This window comes from Petromyzon marinus, unplaced genomic scaffold (assembly GCF_048934315.1).
Source record: "Petromyzon marinus isolate PM22_M1 ecotype Great Lakes invasive population unplaced genomic scaffold, UKy_Petmar_22M1.pri1.0 PM_G_Scaffold_4, whole genome shotgun sequence".
NCBI classification, from domain to species: Eukaryota; Metazoa; Chordata; class Hyperoartia; order Petromyzontiformes; family Petromyzontidae; genus Petromyzon; species Petromyzon marinus.
The window spans coordinates 7,019,008-7,042,041 of NW_027422983.1; the positions used below are offsets into that span (position 1 = coordinate 7,019,008).

Below are 23,034 nucleotides of genomic sequence, written 5' to 3' on the forward strand. Positions count from 1 at the left end.
CTATGGGTCTCTGTGTGGTGAGTCTGTGGGTCCCTGTGTGGTGAGTCTATGGGTCTCTGTGTGGTGAGTCTATGAGTCTGTGTGGTGAGTCTGTCTCTGTGTGGTGAGCCTATGGGTCCCTGTGTGGTGACTCTATGGGTCTCTGTGTGGTGAGTCTGTGGGTCCCTGTGTGGTGAGTCTATGGGTCTCTGTGTGGTGAGTCTATGAGTCTCTGTGTGGTGAGTCTGTCTCTGTGTGGTGAGTCTATGGGTCTCTGTGTGGTGAGTCTATGGGTCTCTGTGTGGTGAGTCTATGGGTCTCTGTGTGGTGAGTCTATGGGTCTCTGTGTGGTGAGTCTATGGGTCCCTGTGTGGTGAGTCTATGGGTCTCTGTGTGGTGAGTCTGTGGGTCCCTGTGTGGTGAGTCTATGGGTCTCTGTGTGGTGAGTCTATGAGTCTGTGTGGTGAGTCTGTCTCTGTGTGGTGAGCCTATGGGTCCCTGTGTGGTGACTCTATGGGTCTCTGTGTGGTGAGTCTGTGGGTCCCTGTGTGGTGAGTCTATGGGTCTCTGTGTGGTGAGTCTATGAGTCTGTGTGGTGAGTCTGTCTCTGTGTGGTGAGTCTATGGGTCTCTGTGTGGTGAGTCTATGGGTCCCTGTGTGGTGAGTCTATGGGTCTCTGTGTGGTGAGTCTATGGGTGTCTGTCTTTGTGGTGAGTCTATGGGTCTCTGTGTGGTGAGTCTATGTGTCTCTGTGTGGTGAGTCTATGGGTCTCTGTGTGATGAGTCTATGGGTCTCTGTGTGGTAAGTCTATGGGTCCCTGTGTGGTGAGTCTATGGGTCTCTGTGTGGTGAGTCTATGGGTCTCTGTGTGGTGAGTCTATGGGTCTCTGTGTGATGAGTCTGTGGGTCTCTGTGTGATGAGTCTATGGGTCTCTGTGTGATGAGTCTATGGATCCCTGTGTGGTGAGTCTATGGGTCTCTGTGTGGTGAGTCTATGGGTCTCTGTGTGGTTATTCTATGGGTTCCTGTGTGGTGAGTCTATGGGTCTCTGTGTGGTGAGTCTTTGTGTCTCTGCGTGGTGAGTCTATAGGTCTCTGTGTGGTGAGTCTGTCTCTGTGTGGTGAGTCTATGGGTCTCTGTTTGAGTGAGTCTATTGGTGTCTGTGTGGTGAGTCTATGGGTCCCTGTGTGGTGAGTCTATGGGTCTCTGTGTGGTGAGTCTATGGGTCTCTGTGTGGTGAGTCTGTGTCTCTGCGTGGTGAGTCTATAGGTCTCTGTGTGGTGAGTCTGTTTCTGTGTGGTGAGTCTATGGGTCTCTGTGTGAGTGAGTCTATGAGTGTATGTGTGGTGAGTCTATGGGTCCCTGTGTGGTGAGTCTAGGGGTCTCTGTGTGGTGAGTCTATGGGTCCCTGTGTGGTGAGTCTATGGGTCTCTGTGGGGTGAGTCTATGGGTTTCTGTGTGGTGAGTCTAGGGGTCTCTGTGTGGTGAGTCTGTGGGTCTCTGTGTGGTGAGTCTGTTTCTGTGTGGTGAGTCTATGGGTCTCTGTGTGAGTGAGTCTATGGGTGTCTGTGTGGTGAGTCTATGGGTCCCTGTGTGGTGAGTCTATGGGTCTCTGTGTGGTGAGTCTATGGGTTTCTGTGTGGTGAGTCTATGGGTCTCTGTGTGGTGAGTCTGTTTCTGTGTGATGAGTCTATGGGTCTCTGTGTGGTGAGTCTATGGGTCACTGTGTGATGAGTCTGTGGGTCTCTGTGTGGTGAGTCTATGGGTCTCTGTGTGGTGAGTCTATGGCTCTCTGTGTGGGTTTGTGTATACAGTACTGTTTATATATATAAAAATTGACTTACAGCACCAAGCAGTATTTTATGCCTGCAATAAATCTTGAAATGTTTCCGACTGAACGACCCCTTTTGCGTGCGCAATCGGGACCCGAAAACAAAAATCCACAATCCTGTTCATAATTGGATTACGTTTATTGTCGGGGCATGTGTGTGCGTGCGTGTGTGTGTGCGCGCGTGCGTGTGTGCGCGCGTGTGTGCGTGTGTGCGCGTGTGTGCGTGCGCGTGTGTGCGCGCGTGTGCGTGTGTGCGCGCGTGTGTGTGTGTGCGTGTGTATGTGTGTGTGTGCGTGTGTGTGTGTGCTCATTTGTGTTGGGTGGAAGCCAGGCGGGCCGGGCGGGACGAGCGTGTGGATTGAGCAATGCGCTCGGTCAGTAACTCTGTGAATCTGTTCGCTGGGGGGTGGTGGATTACAAGGCAATGAGATTTGCCCTACCGGTCAGCAGCCAAGTACCGTGTGTGTGTGTGTGGTGGGTGGCAGGGGGTGACTAAAACAATTCCACAACAGGCGAAACACACATGGACACTGTCGGGAATTCTGCACTCGTCCATTCGATCAGCTAATTGGACTTCCTGAATGTCCGAGCGTTCGGATATCGAGGGTCAAAACGGGAGGACCCGTAGAATAATCCACGCGACCACGGGGAGATCACGCAAACTCCAAATACACGTGTGTCAGGGTCAGGGTCGCACCCACGACCTCCTGCATACCAGGTAAGGTAGTTACCAGATCGCATATTGTACAGGCCATCTTGTCAATCCACTGCTGGAAGAGGGCCTCCCCACACCGTGAGGGTTATATGAGCATACTTCACCACGCTAGCCAGTGCACGGTTGGTTAGGCGGGGGAAGGGGTGGACGGGGCAGTTAAAGATATCTCACTCTTGATTTGATACATCACTCACCGCTCATGTTGGGCATGGCTTGGAACTGAATTCAGGTTGCTGCTGGGTTCATATCGAAGTGCGTTAACCACTGAGCCACAACTCTACGTAGTTAAACAGCGAGGGAAAAAAGTATTTGATCCCCTGCTGACTTTGTACGTTTGCCCACTGACAAAGAAATGATCAGTCTAAAATTTGAATGGTAGGTTTATTTGAACAGTGAGAGACAGAATCCAGAAAAACGCATGTCAAAAATGTTATAAATTGTACTCTTTGGTTCCGTTCGGTAAAAGTCACGTAGGTAAAAAAATAAAATAAAATCACGACGTTTCGGCCACAACACCTTCACTTGCGTTACGCGTTTTTCTCATTCGCGTTAAGCCGAGAGCCGTGGCGTTCGGGGATTCGCGGCGGATCTGCACGTCGCGCGGCTCGCCCCTCGGCGTTGTCGCGGCGGCGGCGCGCCTCCGTCGCTACACGTCGCAGACCGCCGAGCGCGGCGACGACGACGCGACCGCGCGAGAGGAGCCGCGCCGCGCACAATCAGCCCGGGCGCGAACACTTGCGAGACGAACGTTGATACGGCGCCGCCCGTTGCTCGGCTCGTTAATTAAGACGGGGTTAGCGAAGGGACAGCCGTCGTGGCTGCTTGGCCGGTTGATTAAGGTTAGGGGGCCAGCGTGGGGATTGGTGCTCGCCGGCTGACGAGGGTTTGCGAACGCGGCCGTCCGTTGCCGTCGCGTACGCCGCCGACTAGCCGCATTTGAATGCTCGCCCTCGGCCGAGCGGGGGCTATACGCACGTGGCCCGGACATCATCCAGCACCGTGTGGAGGCAGCGACGAGGGCTTGTTGGATCGCCGTGCACGTGTCGTGAAACTCCCTTCACGTGGACGTCGAGGCGCGCCGTGCCTTTGGGCTCGCCTCGGCAGAAGTTCAGGACGGCCAAATGCGGACTCCCGTCTGTTCGTGCTGCCAGCTATGGCTGCAGGTTTTTGTCGTACGTGTTATGTATATCGTTTATTGTTAAATTTAAAATTACAGTTCCTATGATTACTGTTGTTACATTGTTTTTTATAGCTTTATTTTGGTGATTCAAAAACATATGGTTAATCTAAATTGTCTTATAGTTGTTGTTGTTGTTGGCTTGCACCACATTGTGATTTTTGCACACAGCGTTTTAATAAGTTTTTTTTGTGTGTGGAATATTTCCTGGTTTATTCCAGGATGTTTCTGTTGCGCGTCGTCGCTTTAAGATGTTCTGTGTTCAAATTGTTTGTTGCGGTTGCACCCGACTTAAGAGCCGCATGGCTCACAGGGCTATACCTAAATAAATGAAACTTTAAACTTGAAAACTTGTTCCATATGATTGGAAGAGACTTCTACCGGGTGCTCCGGGTTCCTCCCACCTGCAAACACGCGTTGGCTGCCCGATAACACCTCAATGTATAGAGGCCTGGAGAGCTTGGGCAATTGTCGGTATCGTTGAGCTCCCTCCTCCCTCCTTGCCTCTCTCCACGACGAGAGAGCGCGCGGACGCTGAGCGGAGGCGTTGAGTAACAAGTCCACATCATTATTACCTCTATTTACGGGGGGGGGGGGGGGGGGGGTGAGTGCCTTGGGTTGAGGTGGAAGAGGTGGAAGAGGTGAGAGAGCGACCCCCTTCAGCTCAGCTCAATGTTCACCGCGCCCACCGGATCCTTTCCCGCCCCGTGCCACGCGCGATGGGGATGTACACCCCCCCCCCCCCCAGGGTATATTTATTTGCACCGCCAAGTTGCCTACACCCCGAGTGTTTGTTTACATCACGGCGGCGACGTTTACACAAACAACTCTTTACAAAGCGGCACCGGGACCGAGTGGGGGGGCAATGGGGATTGGGGTTCCCGGGCCCCTGGATAGGGCAGAGACACGTGGCGGCGATCGGGCGGCGAGGTGGAAACCTTCTCAACGGATTCGCGCGACTTCGACGAATTAACTCGGCGTCTTGAGAGTCACGTGTCAAACGATGGCCGCCGCGTGTCCACTCCGCCTCGAAGGCGGCACAAGGACCACCAAGCGGAGACGATCGTCGCGCATCAAGCGGCCGCCCACGCGTCGTGGGCACCGCGCGGGTCTCCGCTCAAAAGGCAGGAAACGAAAACGCGACCGGCGAGGAAACCCGATCCTCTCCGCTCCGTCCGATCCCCCTTCTTCGTGGGCCGCAAGCCTCTCCCCCCCCCCCGGACCGCTTCTCCTCGGGAGCCCCCCTCGTCGTCGTGGGCCTGGGTAGAGCCGACCCGACGTCGGGGCGTCGTCGCTCACGCTGTGTGTTCCTGGATGCTGCGCTAAGACTGGAAGAGGTGGAATGCCCTGCGCGACTTGTTAAAGGTCGTGGACAACGCGAGAAGTTTACCGGACGTTTGCGTGCCGGATTCGGCAAAGGTGGTAAAGGTCTTAAGTTCGAATCCTCGTTTCGGCGGTCGACCGAGCCCGATATCCCTCCGGGGGTTGACAAAATGAGCGCCACTCTGCGGGGAAGATCGACAGTGCTTGCCCTGTGGACGGACTCGTCCTCGTAGCGGTAACGTGGAATTCCGACGCTCCGTGGCTCTGCAGGGCTACGAACAACACACGCCTCAACGCTCGCTCGAGAAGCAAATCGCTCCGACCGTGCCTTGCGTTTCGGTTTCCTCGAGCCGTTTGCGGCGTTTCCCATCGTGCGGCAGTTCTGACGCAGCCAGCCGAGATCTCGTGAGAGAGACGTCTTGAGCGGTGGTTGGGGGGGGTGGGGGGCCCCCCACAGAAGCTTCAGGAAGTTCATATTCTTTGGTTCCATCGGTAAAGTAACGTAGATAGAGAAATCAAAATAAAGTGAATACAAATATAATGAGAATAAAAACCGCGATGTACCCATCGCAACACGAGCGGTCGTCATCAGGAAGGGGGAGGGGGGGGGGGGGTGACATCGACCGATCGCGTTGCGTTCGGAACGTCGTCGTTCTTGTTCTCATTATTTTTATTCGCTCCATTTGTTATTTCTCTATCCGCGTGAGTTTAACCGAAAGAACCAAACAGCAGGAACTTCCCGCGGCCGCGGAAGTTTTAAGTCTTCAGGAAGTCGCGGTGAGTAAAGTTAGGAGGGGTGGTGGTGGTGGTGGGGGGTCAGTAGAGCAGGGCCAGGGGGAGCGGAGGGAGGGAAGCAGAGAGGCGGTGATTCAGGGCGCCCAGCCCTCTAGGAGCCGCGCCTGAGGTGGCCGCGCTTGGGTAGCCCCAGGCCTCATCCTCATCATCCATCGCTTGCCACCCGGGATCCATCGCGGGCCACACGGGATCGATCCGCCACACCAACGAGCCCTGCGCTGAACAACGGCTCTGCCTCTGCTAACCCCTCCTGCTGCTGCTGCTCCTCCTGCTGCTGCTGCTCCTCCTGCTGCTGCTGCTCCTGCTGCTGCTCCTGCTGCTGCTCCTGCTGGAGTTTCTGGAGCCGGTACGTGACCTGCAGGAGCCGCCGGTACACCGTGGCCTGCGACTCGGGCGTCTGGTGACTCGCGGGGTCCTCGAATGACGCGAAAGGATCGGCCGCCGCTTCCGCATCTTCCTCTGCTTTGCGCTCCTCCTCCTCATGCTCCTCCTCCATCTCATGTTCATCTCCCTGCTCTTCTTCTTCTTCTTCCACCCGCTGCTCTTTTTTTTTATTCCGGGGTCTCGTGCGCTGGACGCTGTTGTATACGGCCCTTTTTCCACAATTAATATCCATAAGAATATTTACGGATGCATACACCTAGATTTATTTTTCCTTTCTTTCGTGACAAACAATATATATATATTTTTTTAATGAATCAAACCAGTAAGCCAGAAACACGAAAAACCAGATGTTGGTCATAAACAGACCATTAAAGAATAAAGAAATAATAAAACTCTCAAGGCGAGGATGTAGCAGCTATCGGCGAAAATCTCCAGATGAACAAGAGTTTGATGGGCCCCTTAGGAAAGGTCCCTCCGAGGCCAGAACACCAAGAGAGCAGACACCAGACGCCAACAGGGTAAATCGTATACATATTCTTTTCCTTATTTTCCAGTAAAACAACAAAAAAATTAAAAGGCAACAACAAGAATAAGATAAAATTAGCGATCCTAACGCTCACTCCAATTAAGAACAGGCCACGAGACACAACAGTGAATTATTATCCAATGATTAATTCGCTATCAAATGATTTTCACCTTTAATACTTTTACTGTTAAAACAAAGCTTGGAGCAAGAATACCGAGTCACATCAAAGGTTATCGAGAAGGAATGAGACAACGGGCAAACTTGCGAAAGAGTTTAAACAATATTCCAAGCAACCCCGACCACATTTGTCTCTCTCACAGCGCGGAGAAGCAGGAATTGCACCTTATCACAAGGGGCCATCTGGAAAAGCCAGCCGGGTTTGATGAGGAGACACACCCACCCCACACACGGCAACCAGGCAAAGAAAGTTTTAAAGAAAATTGCAAAATAATATTAATAATAACAACGTGTTAACCTTACACGACATTCCATTATAGAACCTTACAGAACCAAGGGATATGGATTCCAACAATCAAGAAACGGACCTCTTAAACTCAGGATGATAATTATTTTTCTTTTTAATAATTCCATCATAACAATTCGAACCTCGGTAAAACCGAGAGGTGTCGGGAGGACGCAGTTACAAACACGAGTCTTGGCGAACATGGGACCAAATGGTATTTGAGCAATATAAGTCAAAAGTATAAAGAGGTGCTCCCGGCCACCTTTGTCTTTCCCTGCAGAACGTGATAAAATGCATACGCTCGGAAGAGCATCTTCACTTGGAAATAAATCAAATACTATGAATCACAAGCAGGATCATAACTGTGTATGATAAGATACCAACTGTGATGTGAAATGTTAAACTTTAAAAAAATCTTAACCATTTCTTTGTGCGTCGGAACGCGTACGGAAAAGGGGGGGGGAACCCGCCCCTCTCTCTGGGTGGAGGGATTAGACAACCAGACGCCACCAAGATGAATCGAGGTGTCTGTTGTCTTGATGTTTATGGCTTGAGGAAAGACCCGAACAGGGCCATGTCATAAATGACACACACACAAACATACACACTGACACCCGAACCCCCCCCCACCACCGACACACGAACCCCCCCCACCGACATACGATCAGATCAAAGATAGCTCCACCTCGTGAGGGGGAGCCGAGAAGGGGAGAGATTTTTGGCATAAAAAGGAGCCGTTTCAGCATTGAAATCAGCTCATCAGCCCTCGGGGCCAACTCATCAGCCCTCGGGGGCAGCTCAACAGAAGAAGACTCATCTCAACTCAGCTCAACAGAAGAAGACTCATCTCAACTCAACTCAGCAGAAGAAAAACTTGACCTGTCGCTCGCGAGCGCAGCGTCAGCTACTACAGCAGCGGAAAGAGCGCGCGCCGGCGTAGCTCATCCAGCAGTGGAGGAAACTGCTGTCAGCGAATCAGCACGGGCGCGTTCGCGCATCTTCAAGGAGAAAGAGCGCGGCCAGCAACGCCAAGCAAGAGCGTGCAGCAGCTCAGCCAGCAGTGGAGAGAAACTGCTATCAGCGAATCAGCACGGGCGCGTTCGCGCATCTTCAAGGAGAAAGAGCGCGGCCAGCAACGCCAAGCAAGAGCGTGCAGCAGCTCAGCCAGCAGTGGAGAGAAACTGCTATCAGCGAACCAGCACGGGCGCGTTCGCGCGTCTTCAAGGAGAGGAAGCGCGCGCCACCAGCGTGCCATCAGCACCAGCGCGCCGCTGCGGGCGTGCTTCTAACGCCGTCTACCAGGCGGTCATCTCAGCTACAACAACGCATCTACTCGTTCGCCAACGTCCGTCGAGTCCGAACCAACTACTGAAAGAAGAATCAACTGATACGTATGATACACTGCCCCCCACTACACACAAACCAGACGTCTGCTTGACGCAAAGAATCGATTCCGAACATTGGCCTACTCTTTCACCACTCACACCATTCAACACACACACACACAGGTCATTAACAAAGCCTAAAAAACCTCAAGCCATTGAACCATCCGTGATTGTGGAAACATCGCAACAACCGAGTGAATAATCCATCGTTTTTAAGAGTGTTCATAATTTTTCTCTGTAATATTGTGCTGGGGCTGTACTTCTAACCGCATAAATTACCAACTGACCCATTAACAAGGATTAATTCTTGGCTCCTCACCACGGAGCGCCGCTCGCGGGGATAGAGAGCTTGTTCAACCGGTTCCCTGTCAGGGGTCTGGCCACAATCAATTAAAAGATTGGCCCGAGATAAGGATCTCAAAAGGAAACATCGCCACCCATTGAGTCGCGTTGAGAAGTTGATTAGGAATACTTGAGTCGTTCGTTAATATTTGTCTTTCTGCATAATCTTGCCGGTATCCACGAATGAAATAACGAATTCAAACGCATATTTGTGCCTCCAAGAATAATACCGGTTGGAGTGCCCTGTCAACGAGTAGCGTTGCATAATAATCAGTCATCCTATTGTTAACAACGTGACAATAATTGCATTAAGGGCCGCGCATGATCAGTGACCGAATGCTGTTTTGTGTGACGATTCAAGTAACGAAGCTTTGTGGCCATCGAGTGGTGTTGATAAGGCAATTAGAAGTATTACAGTCGAACGCTTTAAATTCATAATCGTTATGAATCAATGAACGAACATCAACGTGGTACTGTGCTGACGATTTCAAGCATAATAACTTCGCATATCAGAATGTATTAAGGATTGGATACGAATCAAAGACCAAGTGCCGTGTTGTGTAACAATTCAAGCATACGAGTTTGCATATTATAAAGTTAAGGTTTGATAGAATAGTTCGCATGTTTTTAATCTCTCTCTCAACAACCGATCGATTGCGTTACGCGTCGGGAATTAACCACAGGTGCCGCTATCGAGGTGAAACAACGCAATCGTGATGGTATCGTGTTAACGCTGTGTTGAAATTCCAAAATCCCGAGATTGAGTTTTCATATTATCCAAAAATTAAAGTTAGCTAGAAAATAAAATTGATTAAAGCATAAGGTTTGTGTGTGATTCTTCCTGAAATTCTGCATAATATTGTTCTGCGTATGAGATCTGAATCCTGGGGACCTATCATAAGCACACTATCACCACATGATCCATAACACACATAATCCGTAATGTTCAATCGAGAGTAATCGTATCCTTATCGATAATACGGAATTGAAGAGCAGAGTCGAATCGTCTCTCTCTCATTCACGCTCACAACGCCTGCGTCACTGCATACGATTAATTGCGTTATTCCAATTCATAACACAATCCTCGTCACCGAGGCTCGACCTGATAATCCATAACGACCTGCATTATCATAACCACGCCCACTCGCATAAATTAATACGATTATCTCTCGAATCAGCATAATTTATGCACATAATTACACTAATTAACATAATTTCGGATAAATTATGCAAATCTCAAATTTCATTTAATTTTCATTATTTTCATCAATTTTCATAACACCTATATATACAACATATTGGGCGCGTCGTCCGGGATCTCTCGCAGACAGTTTATGCTTGAATTAAGGAACAAATCACTTGTATTAACCAAGGTTTTATGATCTAACGTTGCCCTGTGACTGTAACGGGTGTAAAGCAAACAAAAAACGCACTCTGAAGGGAAATTCCAGAGTAGCAGGGTATAACAAAGACAATTGAAGTAAGATTATTTGCTCGAGTCAAACTGACCATATCCTGTGATACAATTGTTTATACGTACTCTGAAGGGAATACCAGAGTCACAGGAGTCGAACTGATGCATTCTGGATACAACTGTTTTGATATGCACTCTGAAGTGAAATTCCAGAGATGCTCGTATTAAGAGTAATTTTTGAGTGGATTGCGGGATATTGGGAACTTGTACCAAAAAGGTCAGGCCGATCTGCTACAGAGCAAACAAATCAGGGAGACACATGGAAGGGGAGCTGTATTGATGACATTGGGACACTGCTTAAGAACTGGATAAAATGGGAGAAAAGCGAACACGATGTAAAAACATCAGGAATAGCTACGCTGAACTCAGACCCTCTCGCACAGACAGACAAACAGAGATTATGGGATGAGGAAAATTTCGGAAAAGAAACAGGTGGGACTGATAACCCCGAAGTCAGAGTGAGACAGAATATCAAAACTAAATCACCAGGAGATTATGTACTAATAACGCGAGAAAGGGCGGAGCCGAAGCTCCGAGGCAACTCTCCAGGAAAACGCACACCACGCACAGACGGCCGACACAAACATCGCGACAGGCACGACGCACCAGACAAATATAAATCAAACACCCCACAAAAACCACCTAAGTATGAGCCATGGGGAAAACAGGAGTCACCGAGCAAAGTTGACCCACGTTACAGGCGCAAAATACACTACAAAAATCATGTTAAGCAACGCCACCGTGATGTTAATGACTCATCCGAATCTGACTCGGATGACGATGATCAACTTTCCGAATACTCGTTCAGTAGTAACACTCTGAACTTGATGGACAAAGCTCTCGTCAGAATTCCCTATTTTGATCCACACAATAAGAACACGGACATTCACACTCACATCGCAACGGTAGAAGCAGAAGCAATGATCAGGGGTCTGAGGAAAACGGATGAAAAAGCGAGTTTGCTGAAACGCAGCTTGCATGGACAGTCCATATCATGGGTAAAGTCGCTACCATACGAGGTTCGGAACGATTTTAAAAAGCTGAGCCTGGCAGTGATTCGGAAGTTTGGAGAATATTTAACACTGTCTGAGGGATTTAACGCTGCAAAATCTATGACCCAGTGTGCAGACGAGGATCCTCGGGATTACCTCATGCGATTTAAAAGAGCGTACTATGCGGGCGATGTGGATCAGTATCACGAAGGTGACAAAAGGTTCAAAATTATGTTTTTTGGATCTTTGAGTCCAGAGATTACAGAAATTGTGGGAATGGTCTTGAATCCAGAGACAGCCTCCTTAGACCACATAGTGGATCGGGCACACATGGCTTGGCTGTACCGGGCTAAAAACAATGATTTCACAGCACACAGTGAACGGGACAAGGCAACCAGCCTATCAGACGAAAATAAAAAAACATGTGAGGCATTTGATGCACGCAGGCCCACAGTGCAGAAAACAAAAAGCACCCACGGATTACCAACATAATTACATACACGGGTGGTCAAATAACAATTACACGAGACAATGGCACGCAGACCAGGAGCGATCGCAGCATGCAGGGACGCGTATTTGCGAGAATCGCAACGTGTGGAGACCACGAGCAAAGTCAGACCAGTGCTCAATTCCACGGCACACAGACCGAGAGCGTTCGCAGCGTGCAGAGACGCGTATTTGCGACAATCGCCACGGGTGGAAGCAAAGAGCAGGACCATATCTTCACCCAATGCAGCGGCACACAGCCGGCCAAAATTACCCACACAGATGGCGAGATAACAATTACGGTCGACAGTGGCACATAGAGAATGGGCGGCCACGACACACAAAGACACATAATCGCGAGAATCACGGCGTGTATAGGCCAAGAGCAGAATCACGCCGATTCCCCATTCCACGATACACAAGGGGCACACATGGCTTGGCTGTAACAAAGAGGGTGACATGGGCACGTGACAAATCGCTCACACTGGTTGAGAGGAAAATGACAGGGAAAGAGGTGTCCGCTGATCTGAAAAAAAAATCACAGCCCTTGGAAAAAATCAAGCAGGCTGGAGGTTACAAACAGAACCAAGAGGGGAACCATGATTGTGGAAAACTAAATGCGCCATGCACACGCTTTGAAGTGGTGGGGAACGCGAGAGTCGCTCCCGTGGTGAACACACCTATTGAACAAGGAAAATTAACCATGAAGCGTGATCTAACAGGAAATGATAACCAACAGGATCGGGAGGAGAAACATGCTTGTTTGGTAAATGGAAACGCGATCAATTGTGTCGCAAAATTGCGTGAGAGTACAGTAAAAGTGCCAGGGAAACGCGTTACGGAGACAAAAATCCATGATGGATTGGGGAATGTGTGGAAATCCAGCACACGCAAAAACATGGAATCGAATCGAGGCACGGAATCAGATCGTGGTACGGAGTCAGCAAATCTGCACATGGCTGCGGAGAAGGCAAATGACCCCAACAGTCGAGCACGGAAACTCGTGTTGTGTACTAATCCTGGTGGCGCTCGACATGGCTTCACGCCACATAAACCCACAGGGAAGGCGAGGGATAAAAAAAATTACCGATACGAACCAAGGAACCGTGCTCATTTGGCTAAAGCCATACCGACGATGAACCAAAACGACGATGTGATGATGTTGCATGGAAAGGTCACAGGTTACTCGAAAATACCTGGTCATGAGAAAAATTATTCTGTACTTTTGACCAAACGTGGCAGTAAGGTTGCCAATAACTTGGTAAACATTAAACAAAGAGATGCCAGGAGGGAAACGGTGTACCACCGGGCTCGAAACCGCTATCCAGTGTTTCCCAGGAACTGAAACAAAAATCAAAGCAATAATTGATAAGACCCGATGTAACATGTTGCCTTAATTTTTCTCTTTTTCCTGTTCTTTTATTTTCTTATTTCAAATGTAATCATGCTAAGTTGTGACACGTACGCGCGCGTTGTAAGGAAAAATCACAAACTTGAAGACAATCGATAGTTCATGGTGGAAAAAGGCATTTTTCTTTAATATTAAAAATAACCGGTGGCAGACCACTGATCATTTTTAAAAGGGCGGAATGTTGTATACGGCCCTTTTTCCACAATTAATATCCATAAGAATATTTACGGATGCATACACCTAGATTTCTTTTTCCTTTCTTTCGTGACAAACAATATATATATATTTTTTTAATGAATCAAACCAGTAAGCCAGAAACACGAAAAACCAGATGTTGGTCATAAACAGACCATTAAAGAATAAAGAAATAATAAAACTCTCAAGGCGAGGATGTAGCAGCTATCGGCGAAAATCTCCAGATGAACAAGAGTTTGATGGGCCCCTTAGGAAAGGTCCCTCCGAGGTCAGAACACCAAGAGAGCAGACACCAGACGCCAACAGGGTAAATCGTATACATATTCTTTTCCTTATTTTCCAGTAAAACAACAAAAAAATTAAAAGGCAACAACAAGAATAAGATAAAATTAGCGATCCTAACGCTCACTCCAATTAAGAACAGGCCACCAGACACAACAGTGAATTATTATCCAATGATTAATTCGCTATCAAATGATTTTCACCTTTAATACTTTTACTGTTAAAACAAAGCTTGGAGCAAGAATACCGAGTCACATCAAAGGTTATCGAGAAGGAATGAGACAACGGGCAAACTTGCGAAAGAGTTTAAACAATATTCCAAGCAACCCCGACCACATTTGTCTCTCTCACAGCGCGGAGAAGCAGGAATTGCACCTTATCACAAGGGGCCATCTGGAAAAGCCAGCCGGGTTTGATGAGGAGACACACCCACCCCACACACGGCAACCAGGCAAAGAAAGTTTTAAAGAAAATTGCAAAATAATATTAATAATAACAACGTGTTAACCTTACACGACATTCCATTATAGAACCTTACAGAACCAAGGGATATGGATTCCAACAATCAAGAAACGGACCTCTTAAACTCAGGATGATAATTATTTTTCTTTTTAATAATTCCATCATAACAATTCGAACCTCGGTAAAACCGAGAGGTGTCGGGAGGACGCAGTTACAAACACGAGTCTTGGCGAACATGGGACCAAATGGTATTTGAGCAATATAAGTCAAAAGTATAAAGAGGTGCTCCCGGCCACCTTTGTCTTTCCCTGCAGAACGTGATAAAATGCATACGCTCGGAAGAGCATCTTCACTTGGAAATAAATCAAATACTATGAATCACAAGCAGGATCATAACTGTGTATGATAAGATACCAACTGTGATGTGAAATGTTAAACTTTAAAAAAATCTTAACCATTTCTTTGTGCGTCGGAACGCGTACGGAAAAGGGGGGGGGAACCCGCCCCTCTCTCTGGGTGGAGGGATTAGACAACCAGACGCCACCAAGATGAATCGAGGTGTCTGTTGTCTTGATGTTTATGGCTTGAGGAAAGACCCGAACAGGGCCATGTCATAAATGACACACACACAAACATACACACTGACACCCGAACCCCCCCCCACCACCGACACACGAACCCCCCCCACCGACATACGATCAGATCAAAGATAGCTCCACCTCGTGAGGGGGAGCCGAGAAGGGGAGAGATTTTTGGCATAAAAAGGAGCCGTTTCAGCATTGAAATCAGCTCATCAGCCCTCGGGGCCAACTCATCAGCCCTCGGGGGCAGCTCAACAGAAGAAGACTCATCTCAACTCAGCTCAACAGAAGAAGACTCATCTCAACTCAACTCAGCAGAAGAAAAACTTGACCTGTCGCTCGCGAGCGCAGCGTCAGATACTACAGCAGCGGAAAGAGCGCGCGCCGGCGTAGCTCATCCAGCAGTGGAGGAAACTGCTGTCAGCGAACCAGCACGGGCGCTTTCGCGCATCTTCAAGGAGAAAGAGCGCGGCCAGCAACGCCAAGCAAGAGCGTGCAACAGCTCAGCCAGCAGTGGAGAGAAACTGCTGTCAGCGAACCAGCACGGGCGCGTTCGCGCATCTTCAAGGAGAAAGAGCGCGGCCAGCAACACCAAGCAAGAGCGTGCAGCAGCTCAGCCAGCAGTGGAGAGAAACTGCTATCAGCGAACCAGCACGGGCGCGTTCGCGCATCTTCAAGGAGAGGGAGCGCGCGCCACCAGCGTGCCATCAGCACCAGCACCAGCGCCACCACGAGCGAATCGTGAGCCTGCAATCTACAACCGCCGACGACGGAGCACCAGCGCGCCGCTGCGGGCGTGCTTCTAACGCCGTCTACCAGACGGTCATCTCAGCTACAACAACGCATCTACTCGTTCACCAACGTCCGTCGAGTCCGAACCAACTACTGAAAGAAGAATCAACTGATACGTATGATACACTGCCCCCCACTACACACAAATCAGACGTCTGCTTGACGCAAAGAATCGATTCCGAACATTGGCCTACTCTTTCACCACTCACACCATTCAACACACACACACACGGGTCATTAACAAAGCCTAAAAACCTCAAGCCATTGAACCATCCGTGATTGTGGAAACATCGCAACGACCGAGTGAATAATCTATCGTTTTTAAGAGTGTTCATAATTTTCTCTGTAATGTTGTGCTGGGGCTGTACTTCTAACCGCATAAATTACCAACTGACCCATTAACAAGGATTCATTCTTGGCACCTCACCACGGAGCGCCGCTCGCGGGGTTTAAGAGCGGGTTCAACCGGTTCCCTGTCAGGGGTCTGGCCACAATCAATTAAAAGATTGGCCCGAGATAAGGATCTCAAAAGGAAACATCGCCACCCATTGAGTCGCGTTGAGAAGTTGATTAGGAATACTTGAGTCGTTCGTTAATATTTGTCTTTCTGCATAATCTTGCCGGTATCCACGAATGAAATAACGAATTCAAACGCATATTTGTGCCTCCAAGAATAATACTGGTTGGAGTGCCCTGTCAACGAGTAGCGTTGCATAATAATCAGTCATCCTATTGTTAACAACGTGACAATAATTGCATTAAGGGCCGCGCATGATCAATGACCGAATGCTGTTTTGTGTGACAATTCAAGTAACGAAGCATTGTGGCCAACGAGTGGTGTTGATAAGGCAATTCGAAGTATTTCAGTCGAACGCTTTAATTGCATAATCGTTGATGAATCAATGAACGAACATCAACGTGGTACTGTGCTGACGATTTCAAGCATAATAACTTCGCATATCAGAATGTATTAAGGATTGGATACGAATCAAAAACCAAGTGCCGTGTTGTGTAACAATTCAAGCATACGAGTTTGCATATTATAAAGTTAAGGTTTGATAGAATAGTTCGCATGTTTTTAATCTCTCTCTCAACAACCGATTGATTGCGTTACGCGTCGGGAATTAACCACAGGTGCCGCTATCGAGGTGAAACAACGCAATCGTGATGGTATCATGTTAACGCTGTGTTGAAATTCCAAAATCCCGAGATTGAGTTTTTCATATTATCCAAAAATTAAAGTTAGCTAGAAATAAAATTGATTAAAGCAGAAGGTTGGTGTGTGATTCTTCCTGAAATTCTGCATAATATTGTTCTGCGTATGAGATCTGAATCCTGGGGACCTATCATAAGCACACTATCACCACATGATCCATAACACACATAATCCGTAATGTTCAATCGAGAGTAATCGTATCCTTATCGATAATACGGAATTGAAGAGCAGAGTCGAATCGTCTCTCTCTCATTCACGCTCACAACGCCTGCGTCACTGCATACGATTAATTGCGTTATTCCAATTCATAACACAATCCTCGTCACCGAGGCTCGACCTGATAATCCATAACGACCTGCATTATCATAACCACGCCCACTCGCATAAATTAATACGATTATCTCTCGAATCAGCATAATTTATGCCCATAATTACACTGATTAACATAATTTCGGATAAATTATGCAAATCTCAAATTTCATTTAATTTTCATTATTTTCATCAATTTTCATAACACCTATATATACAACACTGCACTTGAAGGGTTTCTCTCCCGTGTGTGTTCTCTGGTGTTTTTTAAGAGTCGATGAATCTGAAAATGCCTTCCCACACACAGTGCACTTGAAGGGTTTCTCTCCCGTGTGTGTTCTCTGGTGTTTTTTAAGATTATATGATTGTGAAAATGCCTCCCCACACACAGTGCACTTGAAGGGTTTCTCTCCTGTGCGAGTTCTCTGGTGCTGTGTCAAATTTCCAGTCCGATCCGTGTCGTATGCACGCTGGTCGCATTGTTGACTTGTCGTACCGAGCTGCTGTGCTGAGGGCCTTTGCTCCATCAGACCAGCGTCAGCTGCAGACAGAAAATAAGAATATCCACACCATCGACACGTCAGTATCGAGCCATGGAGGAATTAATATATACAGTCACACGTGACTTACACGTCTATATTCATTCATGTATTCATGACTAGCTGTACTACCCAGCTTCGCCCGGGACTTGGATCCACCACGTCCGGCCGCCTTTGTCTCCCCAGTGGCGATGTTCACACCACCACAACAGTTACTCGTTTGAGGCTGAGTCGACCTAGGGGAGGCCCAGAAGCGGTTCAAATAATCATCACCGGTGGTGGCCGTGAGCGGGAATCGAACTCGGGTCGCCGGGTTCGTAGCGTAGCGTAGCGCTAACCGCTACACTACAATGCGTTACGCTTCCACACACACACAGACACACACACACAGACACACACAGACACACACACAGATACACACACAGACACACAGACAACGCTAACCGCTACACTACAACGCGTTACTCTTCCACATGCGAGGGTCACGTGACAGATTTGACGTCACAGCTCTCTTGCCGTCCAAAAAATCTATACATTATTGAGCTCCCCTCCCCCCCCCCCCAACAAAAACACAAAAGTATATTTGTATAATGTTTGCATGGTGTACAGTCTGGAAAGTACCCACATGGCAAATTTCCAGTTTGTTGCATGTCGGGAAGTACGCTAAACATTTTGAACAGACAACACACACAATCACAACTTTGCCTTTTATATATATTTGGAGATGCAGTGAAAAACTTTCCCAAATTCATCACGCGGTTTCAGTTTTTTTATTTTCAGTTTTATTTATTTTGGTTATAGTCCCGTGAGCCATTCGGCTCTTGAACCGGGTGCAACCACAACAAGCAACAAAACAAAAACACGACCAAGCAAATCATCTTACAGTGACTATGTGTGACTGTGCAAACAGCACTGTCATGGCACGCAATGAGAGGGCAAATGTCATAAATATTCCTGTAAGCCCTCGCATCTTCAACATTAATGTTGCCATAGAAACGTCGTGGGGTTTTTTGCTTCATTGTAAAAAAGAAAAAATATTACCTGTTATTTTTATTTTCTATCTACGTGACTTTACCGAAAGGACCAAGAATATTAATTCCTGCAGTCACCGAAGTTTTAAGTCAAAACATTCACACACGTTGACAAAGCCTCACCTTGTGTTGTTGTGGGCAGGTCGCTTCTGATAACAAGAGCGGTATAGCAGCTCAAGCACGCTTGGCCTGCTAACAAAAGAAAATGAAAACTGTGTGAATATTTACAATAAAACAAAGTTACAAAGTGGCGAGCCGGGTGAAGACAAATTAAACTTAAGTGAGATAATTAAAGTGAACGCAATCAGGCGAGGGCAGGAGGCAAGGCCCCGCGTGGCTAGGCCCCGCGTTGTAAAGTTCCAACCTGGACATCGATTCCCATGCTCGCTGCTACTCAACTGACATCCCTACGAGAGAGAGCGAGGCTCTACCTTGGTAAACAACAACAACCACGACCACCACAACAACCACCACCACAACGATGAGAATTTCTCACCTCGGATTTCAGTGCAAGCGCGCACACGGCAGCTTCCTGTTGCCTCGCGACAGCAGGAAGTAGTATGACGTCACTTCCCTCCCACGAGCGACTCTTTAACTGAATAAATTATGTTAATGAGGCCGGCCCCTATGTCGAGGGTTGGGGGCGTGGGCGCTGAACCCGTCGCAATAAACTCGCAACGGCTTTAACGGACATATTATGTTAATGAGCCACCAGTCACTGGGCGTAGCTTTGCCCAAATAAGGATTGCCACTGGAACGATATCGGCAGTGACACGGGCGGAGGTGACGTCACGCTCAAGAGCGCGGTGGACGGGGGAGGGGTGAATATCTTGGTGACATGACGTCCTAGCGAGGTACACCTCCCCCTGGCGTTTCACGCCGATGAGGTAATGCAGAGTGGTGACGTCACACAGTTGGAGTTTAAGTTGATTTAGATTCATTTTCCATTGCTCCCTCCCTTGGGTGTGTGAGCTCAGCAAGAACAACGTGGACATTATTGTGTATACACTGTGTGTGTCACTGTGTGTGTGTACACTGTGTGTTACTGTGTGTGTGTACAGTGTGTATATATACCCTGTGTGTGTACACTGTGTATATACTGTATGTACAATGTGTGTGTACACTGTGTGTGTACAATGTGTGTGTACATTGTGTGCACACTGTATGTACACTGTGTGTGTGTACACTGTGTATACACTGTGTGTACACTGTGTGTGTACACTGTGTGTGTACACTGTGTGTGTACACTGTGTCACTGTGTGTATACTGTGTGTGTGTGTACACTATGTGTATACACTGTGTGTGTACACTGTGTGTGTGTACACTGTGTGTGTACATTGTGTGTGTGTACTGTGTGTGTACATTGTGTGTACACTGCGTGTGTGTGTACATTGTGTGTGTGTGTACACTGTGTGTATACACTGTGTGTGTGTACACTATACTCTTTGGTTCTATTGGGTAAAGTCACGTAGGTGAAAATAAAATAAAAATCACGACGTTTCGGCCACAACACAAGCGGCCTTCATCAGGTGAAGGGACGAGACTGCCTGGAGGACAGCGCTGGAGTGAGAGAAGTCACGCTTAGATCACGACCCTTAAGCTTGTGATCGCGGCATCTTTTGAGGAAGGTCAGCGTCTCGATGAGTTGCGACTTCTTGTCCCGTTGTCTGTTAATAGAATAGAACCAAAGAGTATGGATCCTAGCAGTCACGAAAGCTTTAAATCTAGAATTGTGTGTACACTGTTTGTATACAGTGTGTGTGTGTACACCGTTTGTATACACTGTGTGTGTACACTGTGTGTATACACTGTGTGTCACTGTGTGTCGCTGTGTGTGTCACTGTGTGTGTCACTATGTGTGCGTCACTGTGTCAGTGTGTATATACTGCGTGTGTATATATACTGCGTGTGCACACACTGTGTGTACACTATGTATATACACTGTGTGTGTACACTGTGTCACTGTGTGTGTGTACACTGTGTGTGTGTACACTGTGTACCCTGTGTGTACACTGTACACTGTATGTGTGTACAGTGTGTGTACACTGTGTGTGTGTACACTGTGTACACTGTGTGTGTGTACACTGTGTGTGTGTACACTGTGTATACAGTGTGTGTGTACACTGTGTGTGTACCCTGTGTGTGTACACTGTGTGTGCACTGTGTGTGTGTACACTGTGTGTACACTGTGTATACAGTGTGTACACTACGTGTGTTTACACTGTGTACATACACTGTGTGTGTGTACACTGTATGTGTTCACTGTGTGTACACTGTGTATACACTGTGTGTGTAAACTGTGTGTGTACACTGTGTGTGTACACTGTGTGTGTGTGTGTGTACACTGTGTGTACACTGTGTGTGTGTGTACACTATGTGTGTGTACACTGTGTGTATACACTGTGTGTGTACACTGTGTGTGTGTACACTGTGTGTGTACACTGTTTGTGTCCGCATTGAACCGAACCTCCGGCAAGGCCATCTACTTAATGACGAGAGAAAATTCACACGAAATCTCCTTTTCAATGAAGTCTTCCAGATGTAAATTGATAAAAGCTTTTAATGAAGAAATAAAATCATCCAATTCAAAACACAACACAATTCAAAGATGTTTCATTTTACAACTTCAAAACGGAGCATGGGGTACTTGCGTGAATGCGTCCTTCGTGTGCAAATGTTGTGACTTTCCTGGCCTGAAGGCCGTCAATGTGTTGAACCCTTATTGGTGCACAGCGTCTCAACAACAGCAGTGGGGTTTGCTTCAACCGATAGGTAACGAACATCCAGACGTCAATCAGCAAGGTGCATTTCTAGCCCTAGTTAGACAAAATCTACGTCAACACGTAAGACAAAACTACAATTCGTGTTGTAGAGAATGTACCTCCTCCTATACGTGTAACTTTCAAGTGGTATGCCTTGTAACTCATGAATGATCCGAGTGTGCTACCTATTTCAAAGACAATGAGTTGCTCCAGAGGCAGATGCTTCGTGGAACACAAAAACACCCTTTGACCTGTATCACAAGAACAACGGGTCTCACCTGAGTTCTCTGTACAGGTTACTTTCAAACACACACACACACTTTGTCCTAACATCACTTATTCAATGTTTGACCCTTACAGATGAAATGTTACAAGTATGCACAAAACCAGACAAGTATACATTCTAAATTTATTGACAGGCATATTAACCATTACTGCAGTGAAATATACTGCATCACGTTACATCGTATTAACAAGAAGCTTTTAAAAAAAGTTGCACAGTCTGCTTCAAAGTGTATGTTAAACATACTATTGTGTCATTCAAAACGAGTAGGCCATTGCATGCTGGCGTCTGAGTGAAATTGTAGCAAATTCTAAACATTACCTACAAACTACACAACTGAGATGACACATCAATCATCGCCCCCTACTGACAGGCTCTAGTCCACATGCAGGCCGGTGCAGGGCCACCACCTTGTGCCACACAGGGGCAGCTGCTACTTGGGGATGCTCTTCGAGTGTTTCAGAAGAGGTACGACACAAAACTCCGAGTTGCTGAGGCAATTAAGCAAGCACTATGTAAAAGCAATTGTTATAACATAGTGAATGCTTGGGAGCTTATTGGCTCTTGCTCCTGGTTAGAGATCTACCCAACCCACGGGCCCACAAAGTGCTCAACTTCACATTACTGTCATTAAAGGCCTGTGACAAAGGTGCATCTATTGTAGCGACATCGTCTCTGGCTTACACATCTACCGGGTCTCCAATTGACTTTGTATTGTCTAGGAGCAAGTCCACCCACACCTCCACTTCCACAAACTGCTGGGAGTTGCCTCACTCTGCCTCAGTCAGAATTCTCCTCCTGCTTCACGTTGCCTTCATCAATGTAAAGGTCCCATTCTGGAGATGAATCTTCATCTTCACATTTTACCTTCACTTCTTCGCTTATCACTTCTTCACATTTCACCTTCACCTCTTCATATTTGACCTTGATACCTTTAAAAGTGTCCAAGCTGGGATTTTCGTCTGGTTCTTGTTTCATGAGGGATGGGCTCATTGCGGCACATTGACTTTCACAAGCTGATTTCAGACTCCGACTCCGCTCCTTGTGATGCCTTTTTGTTCTCTGGTGTCTTCGAAGAGTTGATGAATCTGCAAACGGCTTCCCGCACAGAGCACACTTGAAGGGTTTCTCTCCTGTGTGTGTTCTCTGGTGTTTTACAAGATCAAATGACTGTGCAAATGCCTTCCCACAAACACTGCACTTGAAGGGTTTCTCTCCCGTGTGTGTTCTTTGGTGTTTTACAAGATTACATGACTGTGCAAACGCCTTGCCACACACACTGCACCTGAAGGGTTTCTC

The 23,034-nt window shown here is 47.6% G+C and overlaps 1 protein-coding gene across 1 annotated transcript in view; it reads right to left on the reverse strand.

The window, feature by feature from the left end:
- The window catches only part of LOC142916569 (uncharacterized), a 52,866-nt gene that overhangs the window by 2,761 nt on the left and 27,071 nt on the right, over positions 1-23,034 (reverse strand). Inside the window, exon 3 of the mRNA XM_076061689.1 lies at positions 6,176-6,358. Within this exon, the coding sequence (XP_075917804.1) occupies positions 6,176-6,358 (183 nt within the window). The remainder of the gene's footprint in view (positions 1-6,175; positions 6,359-23,034) is intronic.